Source organism: Artibeus jamaicensis, unplaced genomic scaffold (assembly GCF_021234435.1).
Source record: "Artibeus jamaicensis isolate MK-2021 breed Jamaican fruit bat unplaced genomic scaffold, CSHL_Jam_final contig_233, whole genome shotgun sequence".
In the NCBI taxonomy this organism is placed as follows: Eukaryota; Metazoa; Chordata; class Mammalia; order Chiroptera; family Phyllostomidae; genus Artibeus; species Artibeus jamaicensis.
Window position 1 is genome coordinate 6,160,293 of NW_026521486.1, and position 19,541 is coordinate 6,179,833.

The 19,541-nt window shown below is 59.6% G+C and overlaps 1 protein-coding gene across 2 annotated transcripts in view; it reads right to left on the bottom strand.

Annotated features, from left to right (window-relative positions):
• The window catches only part of CACNA1I (calcium voltage-gated channel subunit alpha1 I), a 106,009-nt gene that overhangs the window by 5,950 nt on the left and 80,518 nt on the right, over positions 1 to 19,541 (bottom strand). For both annotated transcript variants that reach the window (XM_037160682.2, XM_053662175.1), the window contains 17 exons: positions 19,282 to 19,405; positions 18,935 to 19,003; positions 18,246 to 18,430; positions 17,672 to 17,798; positions 16,304 to 16,429; positions 13,642 to 13,731; positions 12,321 to 12,513; positions 11,577 to 11,728; positions 10,313 to 10,422; positions 9,586 to 9,719; positions 8,820 to 8,890; positions 6,043 to 6,121; positions 5,284 to 5,405; positions 4,504 to 4,851; positions 4,100 to 4,246; positions 3,595 to 3,717; positions 2,651 to 2,816 (listed from right to left, as the gene is read on the bottom strand). In XM_037160682.2, the coding sequence (XP_037016577.2) occupies positions 2,651 to 2,816; positions 3,595 to 3,717; positions 4,100 to 4,246; positions 4,504 to 4,851; positions 5,284 to 5,405; positions 6,043 to 6,121; positions 8,820 to 8,890; positions 9,586 to 9,719; positions 10,313 to 10,422; positions 11,577 to 11,728; positions 12,321 to 12,513; positions 13,642 to 13,731; positions 16,304 to 16,429; positions 17,672 to 17,798; positions 18,246 to 18,430; positions 18,935 to 19,003; positions 19,282 to 19,405 (2,366 nt within the window). The remainder of the gene's footprint in view (positions 1 to 2,650; positions 2,817 to 3,594; positions 3,718 to 4,099; positions 4,247 to 4,503; positions 4,852 to 5,283; positions 5,406 to 6,042; positions 6,122 to 8,819; positions 8,891 to 9,585; positions 9,720 to 10,312; positions 10,423 to 11,576; positions 11,729 to 12,320; positions 12,514 to 13,641; positions 13,732 to 16,303; positions 16,430 to 17,671; positions 17,799 to 18,245; positions 18,431 to 18,934; positions 19,004 to 19,281; positions 19,406 to 19,541) is intronic.

Sequence of the window (19,541 nt, forward strand, 5' to 3'; positions counted from 1 at the left end):
GTGTCCAGTCCAAAGGCCACCGGTTTTAGGGGAGGTCCTTGGGATAGTCACTGCACCACCGGCTCCTGGAAGGGGTGCGATGCCAAGCCTCCCACAAGAGTACGGAGGTGAGCTCAGTGGCTTCTCATCTGCTGAGCTCATCCTTCTGTCCCCCTCCTCAGCCAGTACTGTCATCACAACCAGACTCCTGTCACCCTCCAACGGAACCCGAGGTGGAGGTGAGCCCTCGAGATAAACAGGCCGGCTCCGTCCTCTGTCCTGGTGCCACAGCCGAGCCACGGGCCCAAGGCACAAGCACAGGGCGCGAAGGGAACAGACAAAGGATAAACATCAGGACATTTGCTAACGGGACACAGCAGGCGACAGGCGTTCTGTTGTCCAGCATCACCTTGTGTGAGGACCCCTGGGTACACACCTCTCAGAGTCAGCTCCAGGGACTTCCAGCCAAGATGGAGGCGTAGGTGGAAACACTGTGCCTCCTCGCACAGCCAAATTTAAGGACAACAAAGATTTAAAAACAAAAACACAACCAAAACAGACAGAAAATTGAACTGCACTGAAGTCCGACAACAACAAACTGTTCATCCAGACCGATAAACCAGGTGAAAACACGGACAGTGAGACAGACTGAGCAACCCAGGGCACCAGCACCAGGAAATAAAGCCTAAAACCACCAATTGAAAAAACTTTTGGGGGTTGAGGTGCCGGGAGAGGCTACCAGTCTCACAGGAGAGTTTGTTGGAGAGACCCACAGGATCCTAGAATGTACACAAGCCCACCCACCCGGGAACCAGCACCAGAAGGGCCCAAGTTGCTTGTGGGAAGCAGCAGAGGGGACCGAAATCCGAGAGAGAGCAGAACAAACGCCATTGCTCCCTCTCTGACCCAGCTCCCAGTCACAACCCAGCAACTGGGTTGACCCGCCCCTGTGAACACCTAGACTCCACCCCTCATACATAACAGGTGCAAATAGACCAAAACATTATAGCTCAAGCAGAAGAACAACTCAAAGCCCCAGAGCCAATACTTCTAAGCGACAAAGAGATAGACAGCCTATCGGATGCACAGTTCAAAACACTGGTGATCAGGATGCTCACAGAACTGGTTGATTTTAGTCACAAATTAGATGAAAAAAATGAAGGCTACACTAAGTAAAATGAAGCAAAATGCACAGGGAACCGATAGTGATGGAAAGGAAACTAGGACTCAAATCAATGATGTGAACTAGAATGGCTCTTGTCCCTGGACGGTATAGCCATCCAACCAGAAACATCCAACCAGAAAAGAATGAAGAAATGAGAATTCAAAAAAAGAGGAGAGGCTTAAGAACCTCCAAGACATCTTTAAACATTCCAACATCTGAATTATAGGGGTACCAGAAGGGGAAGAGGAAGAGCAACAAGTGAAAAAGTTACTTGAACAAATAATAAAAGAGAAATTCCCCAATCTGGCAAAGGAAATAGACTTCCAGGAAATTCAGGAGGCTCAGAGAGTCCCAAAGAAGGTGGACCCAAGAAGGAACACAACAAGGCACATCATAATTACATTAGCCAAGATTAAAATGAAGAAGAGAATTCTAGAAGCAGCAAGAGATAAGGGGACAGTCACCTACAAAGGAGTGCCCAATCAGAAGATCTGATTTCTCAAGAGAACTTACAGGCAAGAAGGGGCTGGAAAGAGGTATTCCAAGTCATGAAATCCAAAGACCTACAACCAAGATTGCTCTATCCAGCAAAGCTTTCATTTAGAATGGAAGGGCAGATAAAGTACTTCTCAGATAAGGTCAAGTTCAAGGAGTTCATCATCACCAAGCCCTTATTATATGAAATGTTAGAGACTTATCTAAGAAAAAGAAGATAAAAAAGATGAACAGTGAAAGGACAGCAAACTCACAGTTATTAACAACCACACCTAAAACAAAAGCAAACTAAGAGGACAGCTAGATCAGGAGCAGAACCATAGAAATGGAGATCACATGGAGGGTTAGCAACAGGGGAGTGGGAGGAGGAGAAGGGGGAGAAGGTACAGAGAATAAGCATAGACAGTAGGTAGAAAATAGACAGGGGGAGGGCAAAAATCATATGGGAAATGTAGAAGCTAAAGAACTTGTGACACATGGACATAAACTAAAGGGGGAGGAATGGCGGAGAAGGTGTGTGCAGGGTGGAGGGGAATGAAGGGAGGAAATGGGACAACTGTAATGGCATAATCAATAAAATACATTTTTTAAAAAAAAGACTGAGTTGGCTGTACACTAAGCCAATTTAAGAATGTGGGGGGGAAAAGTCAGCTCCAGAAAACCCCTCAGTAACCTGGCAGCTTTCTCTCCGCTCAGGGATGGGAGCTGTGCGTGCCAATTGGTTCTCCTTTTCTCCACTGCTCCCAGGAAGCTCAGCAGGAAGCTGCCCTTAGCCCAGGCTTCTGGTATAATTTTCATCTCACCTTTGTGTTGTTTGGCTCTTGATCTTTTATCACTGTTACATCGGGCCTGAGGTTCCTATCTTTTATTGTCAGTTATTTATCTGTTTCTTTCCCGACTCAGTATAATAGCCTGGGAAAAAATTACTAAGGACAAAACTCAACCAGCTGCCTCTGAAGCAGCCGCCCAAGAACAGGGCCGTGGGGAGCAGGTGGGGGGCCCACCCCTCACCTTGGCTGCTCTCGTGTTTCAGCCAGGACCGGACAGGGTTGAACGGGATGGTCTCCATCTCACACAGGAAGTTCTCTGGACCCGAGGACACGGCCGTGCTGGACAAGGGGAAGAAGCATTCACCTAGGTCCCCCCCAAGCCCGGGCTCTGGTGGGTCCAGCTCCTCCTGCAGGAAGAGGGAGGTAGATGGGTTAGGAGGGGGCAGACCGCACAGGGGCTGAGCCCACCATAGCTGCCTGCAGGCCCCTGACCCACAGTCCTTTGCTTGGGCTGCTCTTGGGGCCTGGCATGGTCTTCTCCTCACCCTGTCCACCTGGCCAACAATCGTCATCTTCCAAAACCCAGGTGGCAGGGCCCCACCTCCAGAAAGCCTCCCCAGTGTCCCAGGCAGGTCACAGTTCCCTGCTCACTCCCTTCTTGGCTCTAAGATCCTTGAGGGCAGTGCAGGGTCTTCTTACTCAGATAAAAAATATCCAAAGTAGCCCTGTCTGGTGTAGCTCAGTGGATTGAGCACAGGCCTGCAAACCACATGATCACGGTTCAATTCCCAGTCAGGGCACATGCCTGGGTTGCAGGCCAGTTCCCAGCAGGGGACTCAGGAGAAGCAACCATACATTGGTATTTCTCTCCTTCTCTCCTTCCCTTCCTCTAAAGGTAAATAAATAAAAGTTTTAAAAAATATCCAAAGTGACAAGGAGCGGCCAAGGCCACTGGATGCCGTGCGTGGGGCCCTGGCTAAACGAGTTGCTGTGTGACCTCAGGTAAATCACTGCGCCTCTCTAAGCCCCACTGCCCCCACCTGACCCACAAGAGACGAGGGTCTGGCACACAGCAGGCGCTACTCATGTGGGGTGCTGGGGGGGACACAGTGTCCTGCCTGGGCAGGCAGAGCCCAGGCTGCAAGGGTGGGCCCGCTCGCCCCAGAGCCCACTGAGGCTCCTCACCTTGCTGCCCTGAGGGCGAAGTGGGCAGGCTGTGGGGTCCTCGAGACTCAGGTCATCGCCCAGCAGGATGGACGAGGACCTGTCTGAGTTCAGGGAGAAGGCTTCTGTCTCAGCCAGCTGCACCTGCAGGGAGGGGTAGCAGCCTCAGATCACCTGTGGAGCTGGGACCGGGCAGGCCTGGTCCCCCAGAAAGGCACAGGGTGGTGGCCGGAGAGGTCCAGAGACCTGCTGAGCATGAACGGTATGCCCACCCTGAGCAGGCAGCCCAGCCGAGGCGGGGGTGGGGGGTGGGGGAGACACGACGGCGTCACAGACCCCGGAGCCCCAGGCCTGGGCTGGGCCAAGGGCAGTGGGGTTGAGTGAGCTGTGAACTCCAAAGCGAGTCCACCTGCCCACAGGCCACGTGTCCCTGGAGACTGGCCAGTGTGAGCAAGTCCACGGGCAGCTCTCTGCCCAGAGTGAGGCTTTTCCCACAGGCCAGCCCACTGCCAGGCACCGGCCTTACCTCCTGCTTGTCATGATGGCACCTCCTACAGCTGGCCGGCGAGGAGTAGTGGTGGAAGATGGAGCCAGACAGGTTGTCAATGATGGTCAGTTCCCCCTCCAAGGAGTCCTTGATGATTAAAGAGACGCTGTCCAGCCACAGATTCTCCTAGGCGGACAGGATGGGCGGGGACAGGTGGGATTGTCACTGGGTGGGGACTGCGGGGTGGGTAGGGCACAGCTGCCCTCCCGGTTCTCTGCACCTGTGGCCTGGTGGACCCTGGGCCTGACCCTTTTGTCACAGGGTCACACAGAGCTGAGCAGCAGGGGTGGGGCCCGAAAGACAGAAATCTCTGCCCAGGCCCCTCGGGCCAGCTTCACTGGCAGCCCCCAGGTCCTGCCCTCGGTGACCCGGCCCCTGCCCACCTGGGCTGGAGAATAGCAGTGCCGGCACCGGCGGCCTTCCGAGTCACCGCCGCCACCGCCGCCGCAGGGCCCTCCCGGCACCCGGCCGGGTGCACCCGGGGAGCCGGCAGGCGGCCGTGGGCTGGGACCGAGGCCCTGGGCCATCTCCAGCTCCAGCTCCGCGTCCATCTCGGCGTCCTCCTGGGCCTCTTTGTTGCTGTCATCGAGGTGCTTCATGAGCACCGCCACCACCACGTTGATGAGCACGAACTGGGCCGTGAGCACAAAGCTGACGAAGTACAGGGGTGACACGAACTGCAGGCTGCTCAGGCAGCTGCGCTCGTCGTGGGTGCAGTCCCGCAGCGTGTCCTGGGCCGGGCAGGGAGGGCAGTGAGGACCCCGGGTCTTAGCCACAGACCCCACCTCTGCAAGCCCTGCCCCCACCCCTGCCACCCCAGGCCGGAGCCAGAGGGCCTCTGCGGGGTGATGGGCAGGGTAGGCAGTGCCAGGGCCCTGGCCCCAGGAGGAACAGAGACTTCAGTCCCCTCTGGCCCTGGGGGGAGTCACACCCCCCAGCACCTGAGCACTGGTCTGAGCACCAGCCAGCAATTAGGGCTGGACCAAGAGCACTGGCCTCCTCCGCACCTCGCTGTGATGCCCGGTCCCGGGCAGGGTCCTCTGCTCCTGGGCCCTGCCCTCCCGTCCTGTGTGCGATGGGGCGCCCTGGCCGTGGGGACTGTCACCAGCACCCTCACTCATAACCCAGCCTGAGCGCTCTCTCAACAGCCTGCCCACAAGCACCTTCATGATCCCGTTCCAGTTGTCGCCGGTGGAGACCTGGAAGAGCGTGAGGAAGGCCATGCCGAAGTTCTCGAAGGTGGCGTGCCGGCTCATGCCCTCGCACGGGTTCTCGTCATTGCAGACTGAAAGGGAAGGAGGTCAGCAGTCCGGCCGCGGAGCCTGTCCCACCACAGAGCCCGTTCCCCCGCCTCCTCTCAGAATCCCCACTACAACCCTCGGAGGTGCATGTGGACTGAGCCCAGCCCACAGACAGGGAAGCTGAGACTCAGGGAGGTGGCACCCAAGCCAGGCTCAGACTCAGGTGAGTGCAGCTCTCCTCCAGCCCTACGATCAGTTCCAAAGGGAGAGGATGGAGTGGGCGAGGGCCGGCTGCCAAGGGAGCCCTGCTTTCTGGAGCTGATCCTGTAGTGCCCTGGCTGTTCTGCTTGTAGCAGTGGCCCTGGCCCAGGATGGACAGTGGCTTGTGGGGCCGGAGGGGGCATGCCCAGGGGTCAGACAGCTGGGAGGCTCCAAGTCGGGGCCCATGCACAGGCCCAGGGCAGGCCTGTGGACCCAGGCCAGCATCTCTCAAGCTCCTAGCCACACGGGAGGGGGCGGAGTACGAATGGTAGAGGGCCCCCATCCATCCTCCATGGCCTGCTGCGAGGGCATCTCCCAAAGACCCTAATGGGACAGTCCGGGGTGTTCTCAGGCCTTCCCCGCAGAGCCCTCCTCCAGACCCAGCCCAGCCCACTGGCCCCCCAGGCCTGCGTCACTCACCCAGCTTCCCGAAGAGCTCCACCCCCAGGGCGGCATAGATGAAGAAGAGCAGCATGAAGAGGAGGCCCAGGTTGCCCACCTGTGGAGACAGCAGGTGGGGCTGGGCAGGGGAGGGGGAGGGCTGGGGCGGGCGACAGGCTCCGGGCGAAGGGCAGCCTGCGGGTCCGGGCGGCCGCAGCATCTCACCAGGTTCTGTGTCTGTGTCGGCCACTCCCCGCATGGCCCCCCGGGGGGCAGGCTGGGCCCAGCACAGGGGACAGGAAATAATAAACCGTTTGTGACGCCTTTACTGTCAGTGGCCTGGGTCGAAGCCCGTCACATCACAGTTCACTTACTCTGCACCACGACCCACGAACTCTGTATCACCTCTGTTCTTCAGATGAAGAGAGAAACATGCTGAGAGGTGAAGTACCTGGACCAGGGTCACACCACCGGCACACAGTAGGACTGAGATTCACACCCAGCCCACTAACCCCAGGGTCCATGCACACAACTGCTACTCTGTACACTTGTGCATGGTTAGTGCCATCCCACGGATGAACAGAGAGAGGAAGGAGAGGAAGAGAGAGGTGCCTCAGCAGTAATGCCACTTCCTCCACAAAGTCTGCCCGGATTCCTCCAGGCAGACGAGATGCAGTCTGACAGTGAGTGCAACCAGCATGACCCAGCCGCTGTCTCTGCTGGTCTGGGAAGTCCTGGAGAGCAGGAACACGGCTAGATTAAGTCAGGTCTGCTTCCTCAGACCGGCACGGAGCCGGCCACAGAGAGGAGGGGCACAGGAGCTGTGCAGGACTGCGGGCCCCAAGCCTCCGGCAGACCCGGCCACCCCGTCCCACAGCTCCTGTGGGAGGAAAGTGTCCCAGATTCCAAACCTATTTCCAATCTGTCCGTGTGCCAGAGCCTGCCCTTCCCTCGTGTTGTGGATGAGATCAGGCTCCAAGACACTCTGGCCCTAGAAGTAACGAGCTCTCTCCTAGGCCCCGTGGAAGGCCCACGGGACCAGGACAGAGGCAGCACCGAGGCAGGACGGAGGCAGAAGACATTCCATGAACTGCTGAGAAGTAAACCCGGCCCATCACAGCCGCCAGGCGCCCTACTCCGGAGGAGGCTTCCCCTCCGAGCTGCTCCACGGTCGCGCCAACAGTGTCGGACTAATTGAATGATGCTCATCCACTAATAAAACGGGCACTTACCGGACACCCATGAGGCCTGGCCAGCCGAGGGGAGTGTGCCTGAGTGGGGGCTCTCAGTCCCGCCCCGCCCTGCCCCACCCTCTGCAGGCAGTCGGCAGCATCTGTTAACCAGTGTCCACCTCCCCTTACTTTTCTTTTTTAAATTTATTTATTTTTAGAAAGAAGAAAAGGAGACAGAGAGAGTGAGAAACATCGATGTGAGAGAGAAACATTGATCCGTTGCCTCTCACACATACTCTGACCGGGGACTGAACCCGCAACCCTGGCATAAGCCCTGACTGGGAATCAAACCTTTGGCCATTCGATTTGCAGGACGACACCCAGCCAACTGAGCCACATTGCTCGGCACGTCCTAAGACCCAGGTCCCGTTCACTGACTTTTAACTATTTTAAACCTCACAACACCCTTTTGAGATGAACACTGTTATCACCCCCCCCATTTCACAGGTAAGGGCACCAAGGCACGAGAAGTGCCACATGCCCAGGGTCTCCCAGGGGACTAGGCGTTGACCCTGGGCAGGCTAGCTTGACTCTGGGCTCCACCCACTTCCTGTCTGCACACGCCCCCAAGCCCAGCACTCACCCCCTAGTCTATGTAGCAAATCTTTTGAAGGGATTTAGTATCAAGAAAAACCACGTTTCTTTGAAGGAATACCCATGCTTTCCATCCAGACCTGGTGAGAGTTACGCTGCTTTCCCTTTGCAACTGGGCTGCTGGGAAACTCACACCAAACTTGAGAACAGAACTCACTAATATTCTTAGCCTAGTCACTGTGAGAACTAGCTTTGCTTTCACTTTCCCTTCCTTGAGTTATTAAATCTTTTATCTTCGTTTTTAGTATCTGTGCCTTTTTATTTCGAGATGCATAATGTTCCTTAACACTAGGTGAGTCATGGTGAATAAATGAATGAGCGTGAGGCTCCCTGCAGAGCAGAGGCCATCCTGAGAGGAGGGAGAGGCGGGGCTGTGAGTAGCCAGGGCAGCAGGGAGGGAGAGGCTGGGATGCAGCATTCCTAGGAGGATGAACCATGACCCCTCTGAGGCCCCGGCCTTATCTCCCTTCCACTACCAATGGGATGCAGGCTGAGGGCGCCGCTTTCCTAATGGCTTAGATCTGTCCCCACGTCTTGTGCTGTCCCCCCCCCCAGAATGTCAGAACCTGTCTGTCCACATCACCACCTCCTTCTGCCAAACCACCCAACAAGGTCAAGCTCAAAGTCCCCTGACACTTTCCCTGGTTCCCCCCATTGTGTCAGAGCTGCTTCTCTCCTCTGCACAGTGCTGTGAGGTGTCTGTCTTCCCTACCAGCCCAGTGACTCCTGAGGGCAGAGTGTGGGTCCCCGAGGGCCAGCCCAGGGCCCGATATAGAGCAGGGTCAGAGAGTAGTTGGCGACATCAGGAAGGAAGAGGCAGAGGGGACCTGTTCCACCTCTCACAGCCCCAGCTCCAACTGCCCCCTGGAGACCAGACGTGTGCTGGCTCTGGGCAGGCTTAGGGAGAAGGGCGGTCAGGGCCTGCGCCCCCAGGGCGCAGTGGGACACCAGCAACAGGCAGGAGGGGCGGCCGCAGGGGGCAGCTCTTACCTGGGGCAGAGCTTGCACCACCGTGTCCAGCAGGGCCCGCATCCCCGTGGCCATCTTCAACAGCTTCAGCACTGCGGGGGACATGCGGCCGGCCCACTCAGTCCAGGCCCGAGGGGCAGGGGTGTGCGTGTGCAGTGTGCAAATGCCACGAGGACGTGGGTGCAGCTACAGGGTGAGTGGGGTGTCACACAACTCGTGGACATCAGTGTAAAAAAGTCCTAGACGGGGAGGGCACACCCAGTGGGAACCGAGGGGTACAGGGAGTGTGAGCGAGCGCCTAATTCACCGAGATGAGGCAAAAGTGACCACCCGGGGCAGCCTATGTCCCTGCCTGTGGCTAAGGAGGGCTCCGGTGTTCTGCTGAGTTTCTCCCCACCCATCCCCACCTCGGGATCTGGGGGCGACAGGCAGGTGCAGGTGGAAGAGTTACAGGCACCTGGGTGAGACAGCAGGTGTTTGAAGGAAGTGGGGGTGGCCGTGGGGGGCAGAGGGTGGTCTGGGAGAAGAGAAGGGGTTTTAAGAAGCACTGAGGCCAGTGCGTCCCAGCCGGTGTTGGAGAACGGCAAGTGAGGAGCCCCATCTGCCCTGGCTGCCCTTGTCTCCACTAGGACTGGCCCGTGTGCTGTGTGACAGGAGGCGGGGCCAGTGTGCCGGGCAGAGCAGCTGTGGGCGGGGCCCTGAGTGTGTATGCACAGGGGCGAGCATCTGTCCTGGAGGCCCGTCCCGCCCACAGCCCACCCGCCTCCTGGCCGACCTCCGCCCTCACCCCGGGCGATGCGCAGCACCCGCATGATGCGGATGATGGTGGGGTTGATGGGCAGGGCCGCGTTGATCTCGATCTCCTCCAGCGTGATGCCCATGACCGACAGCAGCACGATGGCCAGGTCCAGCTGGTTCCACCTGCTCAGCGCACAGCAGTGGGACGCCAAGTGGGCGACTCTCGTGCAGACTCGCCTGAGGCCAGGGGAGCTTCCCAGCTCTCCACCCTCCGGCTGCGGCCGGTCGGGATGTGTGCCCACTCTCCCTACTAGCCCGCTCCAGACCCCACTAGGTCCAGCTCCCCCTCTGCCCCCAGACAGCCTCCAGTTCCTCAGGCAAGGGGCCGACCAAGCTAAATAAATATCTGTGGCCTCCTCCAGGGGAGAAGTGGCTCTCTCTGACTTCAAGCTCTGAATCTTGATGCTGCTATTTCTTCTGTGTGGCCAAGGGCTAATCTGTTGACCTCTCTGAACCTTATCTGCTCCCTCAGAAGAGGCATGGGGCGTGCCCTGCTCTGCCTGTGGGAGGACCCATGGGAGGAGTGCTCCGGGGGCTTGGTGGAATGCCCCGAGTCCACCAGGCAGGACCATGACTGCCTCCTGTCCAGGCCTGTAGGGAGCACCCAGAGGTCGCAGCCATCCGTGCACGGGCACTTCTCTCCCGCCTCTGGCTGCCCTGGGCTTCCCCATCCTGCAGGGCCCTCTCCGCTGCCGTGCGCCGGCCCAGCCACTCACCGGTCCTTGAAGAAGCGCCTCAGACCAAAGGCCACCAGCTTCAGCACAGCCTCCAGCACAAAGACAGTGGTGAACATGTAGTTGCAGTACTTGAGGGCAGTCTCCAGGGACTACGGGGAGAGGCAGAGAAACATGATCCAGGCCCCAAGACCGGCCCCCGCCTTCCTCCTGTCAGCAAGGCTCTGCCTCCGAAGAGGAAGACTGAACCCATTCACCTTTGGTGCAATGACTGAGGTAACGGCCTCCCTTCCCTCTTACATAACGTGCACTGTTTCTTTCTCACGGCTGTTCCCTCCCCCTTATTCCTGCTGGCCTGGTCCAGGGAGCCCACTTTGGAAGCAGCAAAGGGTAACAGTGAAGGGTCATGGCTAAGAGCCAGACAGCCTAGACTTAAACACTGGCTCGGCACTTAACTCCTGGTTCACTGTGACTTTGGGTGAGTCCCTTGACCTCTGTGGGACTTAGTTCACCAACCCATGGCACCAGGACCTGACCTCACAAAGTGGCTGTGAAAATTAAGGGAGCTAATAGCCCCGCACCAGACCGAGCTATCAACATCAACACGTGGTAAAGGTGAGCTACTGTTACCCCATTTTCTCACGTTAATTTGGGAGTTCTGCAACTGCCGTTCCCTTCTGCTGCTGGCTGCCTTCCTGTCACAGTCCTCTCCTATCGCTGAGAGGGAGCTCTGCTCCCCTCTTCTGCACACTGCCTGACACCGGCTGGGAGTTGGCCGCCCTCTCCCACTTCCGTGTTTGCCCCCAATAGTCCTGCCACCCGGCTGCCCTCCCCCGGCCCCACTCGCCCAGGCAGCAGTGAAGGCCACATGGTGGTCCTTGAATGCAAATCCAAGGTCCAGTCCGCCCCCTCTGCACACTGACTGCCCAGTCGGGGCAGCCCTGCCACATCCCCGAGCCTCAGTTTCTTCATCTACAAAGTCTGGAGCCAGTCCCTTCTCCCGCCGAGGGCTGCTGCGAGGATAGGAGTCAGAGCCCGCAACCGCCTTGCAAAAAGTCACATGAAACACACCACGGCGACTGGTACTCATGTTCAAGGCGGGGCCCAAATGTTCCCTCCCCACTCACCAGAAATGGGAGACCTTTCTCTCTGGCCTTTGTCTTTCGTTCACCTCCTGCCAGGCCGTGAGCTTCCTGGGCACAGGCCCTGGCACAGGGGGACTGCTCAGGGCCTGCTCCTGGGGCGGGGTCCTGCTGAGGCCCCCCTCCACCAGGGACCCTGGGCTGGGGTCAGGGCTCGGGCTCACCGTTGGCTGGTTGTAGTGCTCCAGGGACATGGTGACCACATTGAGGCAGATGATGAAGGTGATGAAGATGTCCAGGTAGTGGCTGGTGCACATGGAGTGGATGAGCAGCCGGGTGGGACAGTAGGTGGCATAGTAAGGCAGCCGCTGGGCCTCTGCCAGGTGCACGGGGGAGTGGCACAGGCCACAGAGGGTGGCCAAGGCGGGCACAGGACACGGGGAGGGAGAGGCCGAGGGGAGGGAGGAAGCAAGGGGGAGAGGCGTCAGTCCACGCAGGCCCTGGGAGTCAGAGTTAGGTCCCTCCACCCAGCCAGGGGGCCAAAGGGGACGTAGGTAAGATGTAGGGGTGGGGCTAAAGAAGGCAGGACACAGATTCCCCCCCCCACCCCAAAGCGCCCACAGCAGGGGCTCCGGGACTGCTGGGGGCGGGGGACAGGGGTCCCACAGCTCAGGGTCAGCATCCAGGCTCTGCCTTCTGCCTGGACTGAGACACCTGGTTGGCAGTGGTGTCACCACCAGACTCCAGGAGGACATGGTTAGGGCTCAGGTCACCCAGTCAGGCAGACATTGGGAAAGGGGCAGAGCCAGGACCCGGGGTCCCAGGGGCCATATCCTTTGTCCCTTCCAGCTCCAAAGTCCCAGGGGCTGATGTCAGGTCCAGGCCTTGCCTCTGCACCCAGGAACACCAGCGGCAGGCAGAGGAAGCCAGGGCTGCGGTGGCCCCTGCCCCCCAAGTCGCCCACTCACTCCGGCGCTTCTTTTCCAAGCGCCGCAGCCGCTTCTCCTCGCGCCGCCGCGCCTCCTCGGCCTCCTGGTGCTGCCGGCACTTGTGGAAGTTCTCCACCACAACGCCCACAAACATGTTGAGCACAAAGAAGCTGACGATGAGCAGGAAGGAGATGAAGTAGAGCAGCATCCAGGGGTTGTGGTTGGGCACGGGCTGCAGGGAGCCAGACGGGGCTGAGGCAGGCTGACCCGGCCCTGCAGGGCCTGCTGGGGTTGGGGAGGGGGCCCAGGGCCACCATGCTGAGCCTCAGAGATACAGAGAGAGCCTGCTTCCTGGGTGGCTGAGGAGTTTGAAGGAGGAAGCAGGTAGGAAGTGCCCGCCCTGGCCTGGCACAAGTAAGGTGCTCAGCAAAGAGAGCCCCTTCCCTTCCCTTCCCTTCCCTTCCCTTCCCTTCCCTTCCCTTCCCTTCCCTTCCCCTCCCTTCCCTTCCCTTCCCTTCCCTTCCCTTCCCTTCCCTTCCCTTCCCTTCCCTTCCCTTCCCTTCCCTTCCCTTCCCTTCCCTTCCCTTCCGCAGCCTCCTGGGTGCATACCCACCTGTCTTCTTCTTTTCACACCCACCCACACAACCACCCTCTCACTTACCCATCCATCCCCCACCCACTTATTCGTCTGTCCATCCACCGACCACCCACTCATCACGTACTGACCCGCATCCACCCATCCACTCTTTATCCACCGGAAACAAGGCTGCCAGCACAGGGAAAGCACATGCCCGGTGGAGTCTGGGTGTGTGTGGAGCGGGTGCGGGGGTGGCAGGCAGGACTGGGCAGACAGACTAAGAAGTGGAGAGAGATGCCGCCAAGCGTTCTCACCCCCTGCCTAGCCCCAGATGGGGCCCCTGCTCTCAGGCGTATCTTGGGAACAAGAGCTCGGGCCCCTATCAGGCCCCCTATCGGGCCCAACCTCCTCCCTGACCCCTTTCCACCCATCCACCCTCAAAGCCACATCACTCTCTTGCCTCGGGCCTGCTCCTGCTGCCCCCTGCCCGCTGGTTCAGCCCCTCTCCACCCACAAGGCTCTGAGCCCCTCCAGGCAGGAGGCAGCTTGGAGAGCTGTCCCTATGGAGCAGGGGCTTTGTTAAAGCCAATGGAACATGACTTTGGCTACCCAAGGGGTGGCCCTGCTGGTGGAGGATTCGGGGCAGGGTGATCAGGGGTGGGCCACGGCACAGTGGGAGACATCGGAGCCCTGGGTCTGCTGACACGGGTTCCAGGCCACTAACCCCCAAACCACCGTGTCCCTTCCCTGGTGCCCTGCTGACCTGGCCTCAGCCACGCCCACCTGCTGGTCCACGGCAACAGCATCCAGTCCGTTGTACATGATGTTCACCCAGCCATCCTTGGAGGCCAGGACAAAGAGTGACATCAGGGCCTGGAAGACATGGGAGGGGGCGGGGACACCCAGGTGATGGACTCGGGCAGCTCAGGTTGCATCTGCCCCCACCCATCTCTCCATCTCTCTGTGTCTAGGAGGCAGAAGGATAAAGGCCTTCCCCATGTCAAGGGCAGAGCTGTGCTCTCAACAGACAAAGCTTTTCTGAGGACCTACTGTGTGCCTGCCATATACCCTGCAGGCACTGCTGCAGGAGAATGAGCACTGGACCAGGAACCCTGGGTTCCAGTCTCAGCTCTGAAATTAACCGGCCAGTGCCCTGACCGATGCTCAGTCAGCTGAGCACTGTCCTGCATAGCAAGAGGTGGCCAGTTCAATTCCCGGTCTGGGCACACGCCTGGGCTGTGGCCCAGTCCCCAGATGGGGCACGTGCAAGAGGCCACCCATCAGTGTTTCCCTCGCATGTCAATGTTTTTCTCCCTCTCGTTCTTTCTCCCCTCCCCTCTCTCTAAAAATAAATAAAATCTTTTTTAAAAAATTAACGGCAAGAAATTCATGAGCTCTTGCCCCTCCCCCGCAGGCAGGGTGGAGCAAACACTCCCAGGGCTGCCTGCCAGGTCTGCTGGGAGAGTCGGCTGCGACTCCAACCCAGAAGGCTCCTCACAGACACCAGTGTCCCTTCTGCTGTCACTCCAAGCTGGAGCCTGAACACAGCTGACCGTGGGAGGTCACAGAGAAGTCAGGAGCCCTGGTCACAGCCCAAGCTCTGCCACTAAATAGCTGTGTGATGTGAGGCAAGTTCTTTGATGTCTCAGCTTTCTCGTCTATAAATGGCAATAATTACCATCCCTAATAGGAGATTTGGGGACAAGGTGATCCCCAGGAGACAGCCAGCTGAGGCTCCTACCCAGACAGCAGCCAAAGCATCCTCATGTCCCTTCAGAAGGGTGACAGGCTGGTCCTAGAGGACCCAGTCCAGAGCCTCGCGCGCAGCGGGCGCTCAGTAAAGGTTCTCAGAGCTAGGCTGAACCCATGCCATCCGTGCAGAGCCCCGGCATGAGGGACGTTAGTGGGTGCACAAAGGGTCCAGACCAGCAGAGGTTGCCCCGGGGCCCACCCCCTACTCCGGACACCTTCCCCTCCCATGGTTCCACCACACTGTTCATTTGGGCCAGGGAGCGAGGTTCTGGGCTGGGTCCGCTGCCCCGCACTGGCCCCTCCTTCCTACCCACCCAGGGCTCAGACCTGTCCTCTTCCCTCCCAGCCAGCTGTGGTGCTAAGGGCTGCCGGGAAGGGGCTTGGGCCCTGGAGCAGGGCAGGACAGCAGACACAGGGGAAGCTCTCCTTGCCAGGGGGGCATAAGAAGCTTTCATGTGCAGGGGGGGCAAATGTCCCTGTAGACCCTTTGATCACAGAGGCTTGAGCACAGGGACCCTGAGACTGGGAATCCCAGGCCTGCTATCCCTGTCCCCGTTTATGGACGAGGACACTGAGGCCCGGCAAGTGACTGGACATACCTGAGGACACGCAGAGAGGAGTCAGAGGCCCCGGACCAGGCCGCCACCCCCATTAGCTCTGCGGGCCGAGAGCACCCTGCTTGGCGGCCGGGGGCATCAGCCTGGCATCAAGCACGCTCTGAATGGAGACGGTGCCCCCCAGCAGAGAGCCCCAGAATGCCCCAGGGGAGCTGGGACCCAGGCCTGGCCCTGGGTCAGGGGTCGGGAGCAAGGTCATCAAAGGCCCCCACGGGCTTTCCCCCAGCTTCTTGGACTATGTTTTTTAAAACACATTTTGCGAACCATTCAGTTGTTAATAACTTGAAAAGGTGCTGCTTCCGGAGAATCTGCAGGAGGCGAGGCAGAGGCTATGTCCCAGTTCCTGATCCCCTTCCCCGACCCCTTCCCTGGGCCACTCACTGTTCCTCTGTGGTCCCCTGGCCCATCTCCCAGTAGGCACGGGGAGTAGGATCTCTGGTCACATGGGGTGCGAACTCCAGTGGGGACCAACTGGAGGGTCCCAGCGGAGGGGTGGGGCATGGACCCTGCTTCCTCCCCATCTGGCCATACCTAGCCACCCCTGTAAGCCTTCAAGATTTAGGAGCATTTGGGGGTGGGGGGCAGGGGCTCTTTGTAGGCAGCCAGCAGGGGTCTCTCATCTGGGCTACTGCCCAGATGGCCAAGCCTGTCAGGCCCCAGGAGAGGAACCGACAGCGAGTCAGGAACTGGGCGGGGGCCGGCCTGTGACTAGAGAACAGAGCGCAGCAGATGGGTGATGGGAGAGGAAGCCCACCGGGGCACACGGGAGCCTCCACAGTGAGGGGCAGAGCCAGGATTCACAGGCACCACCGGGATGACTAAAATTCCTGTCGGTGTCCCACAGGTACGGTGGGGACCAGGAACCAGCGCCCACTGAAGAACCTATGAGGCTCCAGGGGCTTGCTGGACACTCTGCACTCAGGATCTCTAACACACACCCTGCAGGGCCAGTCCCGGGAGGGCAGGTCTGCAAGGTCTGCAGGCTGGGCTATAATCCCAGGCTGCCGGCATTGCAGAGCTGTCGCTCCAGCCCCCGGGGTCACCAGGTAAGGAAGGGGCTGGTGGGCGGAGCTCACCTGGCCCAGGTTGTCGAAGTTGTACTTGTGATGGACCCAGCGGTAATTGGCAGCCATGCAGTCAGAGCGGTTGGTGATGTTGCGGGTGTCCACACCGAGACAGTGGTAGAACTTGCCCTTGAAGAGCTGGGGGGAAGGGACACAGGCTGAGTGAGGTCCTGTCAGCGTTCCCAGGGGTGGGGTGTGAATAAGAAGAGGGACAGCCAGACCCTCAGGAGGCCTCTTGTCCAACCAGTCTGTCCATGCTCAGCCCAGGCCGCTCAACCACACCATCTCCCCAGTCCCCCAACGGGAGGTGGGGCTACTCTCATCCCATCTCACAGATGAGGAAACCGAGGCCAGGGTGACAGGTGATGGTCTCCAAGTCACCTGAGGTTTAGGCGGCACCAGAGCCAGAATTCATATCCTTGTCTGTCTGATTCCTGGACTTCCCACAGACCCGAGATCAGACCCAGTACCTACACTGAAGGTGTGCACAGGGGCCCCAAGGGAGAAAGATGTCTGCATATCCCCAAGGGGGAGAGAGGAAAGGGACCATCCCCAGGGACCCAAGCTCTGCCTGTGTCAACTGCCTGAAAGGGGCAGGGCCAGTGTCCACACAGGGTCCGCTTTACTGTGAACTTCTCAGCAGCCCCAAAGAGCACCTGTGGCCAGGGTTCCCCACCAGTTATAGCCCCACATGCAGCACCGGGTGAGAAAACCGGGGCTTTGCAGCCCAGACACTCAGCAAACAGGAAGGGCCTCATGCAGCTCGGACGGCAGAGGGCCCAGGTCACTCCAGCCATCCCCATCACACACTTTATGACCCATCCCCGCTCTTCCCTGTCCAGCCCTGAGGCCCGTCATATTCCTGGGCTGGGCTCCAAACCAAGACCCACATCAGCCCACGTCCCAGCCTGTGTCAGAGGCCTCCTGAAGCCCCAAGCCCGGAGGTGACAAACCCTGGCTCCTTAACGCCATTCCAGGCCTTTCCCCACAGCACCCAGCCCAGCAGTGGGCTCTTCTCTCTAGCCAGGAGCTCCCAGGCTCACCTCCACACACGTGCCTGTCCCCGCCCCCCGGAAACACTTGCCCCACCACGACCTGTCAAAATCACCTTTCCTTCAAGGCCTAGTGCAAAGGCCACCACCTCCTTCAGGGTTCTCCCCTCACTGTCCCCAGCCCAGCTGCATGTTCCTGCACAGCTTGGACCCCTGTGATCCCACTGACCCAGCCCGCCTTGCCCTTGGCCATGTCTGTCTCCTCTGGCCTGGGAGCTCACCACCGACTGGGCCACCTGAGCCCCCATGTCAACCAGCACTGAGTCAGGGGAGCTGGGCAGGAGGGAGGAGCCCTCCCCACCGCCTGCCCAGCCTGGGCACCCCTCACCTGCACCCCCAAGATGCCGAAGATGATGAAGAAGGCACAGCAGATGAGGACAATGTTGCCGATGGGCTTAAGGGAAGAGATGAGTGTCTCCACCACCAGCTTCAGGCCAGGCGCCCGGCTGATGACACTGTAGGCAGGAGGGACGAGGGGCACAGTTAGCCCTCAGCCAGGCCAGGAGACAGCCTGCCCCCGTCGTCCCAGAGTCACCAGGGCAGTGGCCCCAGGCTCAGACCTATGTGCAGAGCAGGGCACCACGCCCTTGGGGTCCACACTCCTTCATGTCGGGACTGAGGCTAGAGACAGCGGTGAGCAGCCCGGGCCACACAGAGAGGGGGTAGCCATCCTAGGGGCCACCTTCAGCCCTGGTCTTCCAACACGCTCGCTCACACACACACACGCACGCACATGCACACTCACTCCAGACTCCTGTCCTAAAAGCAGGCCCACAGCCCTAAACCTGGCCCTGCTCAGCCAGTGCTCCGCCATGCTAGCAGAGGGCCGAGTGGGTGGGGAGGGGCGGAGCGAGGGCCCACTTAGACCTCAGGGGCTTCCCTAAACACAGAGGCATCCTCACCGCAGGGGCCGCAGAGTGCGCAAGAGCCGCAGGACCCGGAGGACCCCCAAGATCTTGGCTCCACCAGCTGAGGCCAAGGACACCACGATGTCGATGATTGACACGAAGACTAGAAAGCCGTCCAGCACGTTCCAGCTGCTGCGCAGGTACGCCTGCTCACCGAAGTATAGACCCAGCGAGACCACCTGGGGGCGGGGTGGTAGGTGAGGTCAGTGGGCTCAGCCGGCCAAAGAGGGCGGGGCTGACAGGGTCAGGTGGGCGGGAGGGGGTCAGGAACAGGACAGTCAGGCAAGTAGTGTGGGGCCAGAAGGCTGGCAGAGGACACTTGACCCACTGCCCACTCAGAAGGTGGAAGGTCTGGGCCCCTGGGGACACTCTGCAACTCCCGCGTGTGGCCTGTTCCAACCCACTCTCTTGTGCAGGTCTGGCCAACCCAATCCAAAGCTATAGCGTTACACCGTGAAGGTTTCCCAGCATCTACCTTTCTGCCAGGTCGTGACCTCCTGGGGAGCAGGGATGTAGATGACCCCACCCCCTGGGTCCCAGGAGCCTAGTGCTGGTCCCAAGGGGAAGCGGACCTCTGGGACCCCTGTGGAAAGTTGCTAACAGGCAGGTGAGTGACAAGCTGGGGCGGGCTGAGCCAAGGCCACCCCTGGGGAGGTGAGAGGCCCCAGGTAAAGAAAGGCTACCTTTAGCGTCATCTCGCCCACAAAGATGGCTGTGAAGATGTAGTTGGACACGGTGAGGAAGATGCGTTCCTGAAAGAGCCAGGAAACGCCATCAGCCTGGAGCTCCCAGAACCGCCCGGCCACCCAGTCACCGCTGCCTTCAGCCCAGGGGCCTCCCGGGGAGGCCCCTTCGCGGTCCAAGGAGGTGCTCTCTCCCCGGAGACAAGCCCACGCCACACCTTCCTGTACGTATCAATCCCCACCTTGCTGAGCTCTCCTAGCCCCCTGGACCTGCGCGTCCCCTAGCGGCCCCAGTGGCCTGCCCCTTGGCCTGTCCCATGCCCTGCCCGTGGGCCCCAGCCACTCACAGTGCTGCCAGCCTCAATCTGGGGCCGCTCCAGGGCGATGGTGATGCAGTTGAGGAAGATGAAAGCCAGGACGACGTAGTCGAAGAGCTTGTGGGCAATGATGGTCTGGCACAGGACGCGGAACCTGGGCAGAGTGGGCGGGGCCTGAGCGGCGGTCTGCCCCTCACCCCAGCCCGGAGGAAGGCAACGGGCTGAAGCCAAGGGACGGCCTGGAGGAAGCTGACCCTTCTCTTCTCCGTCCACATGCAGGTGGCAGCTTT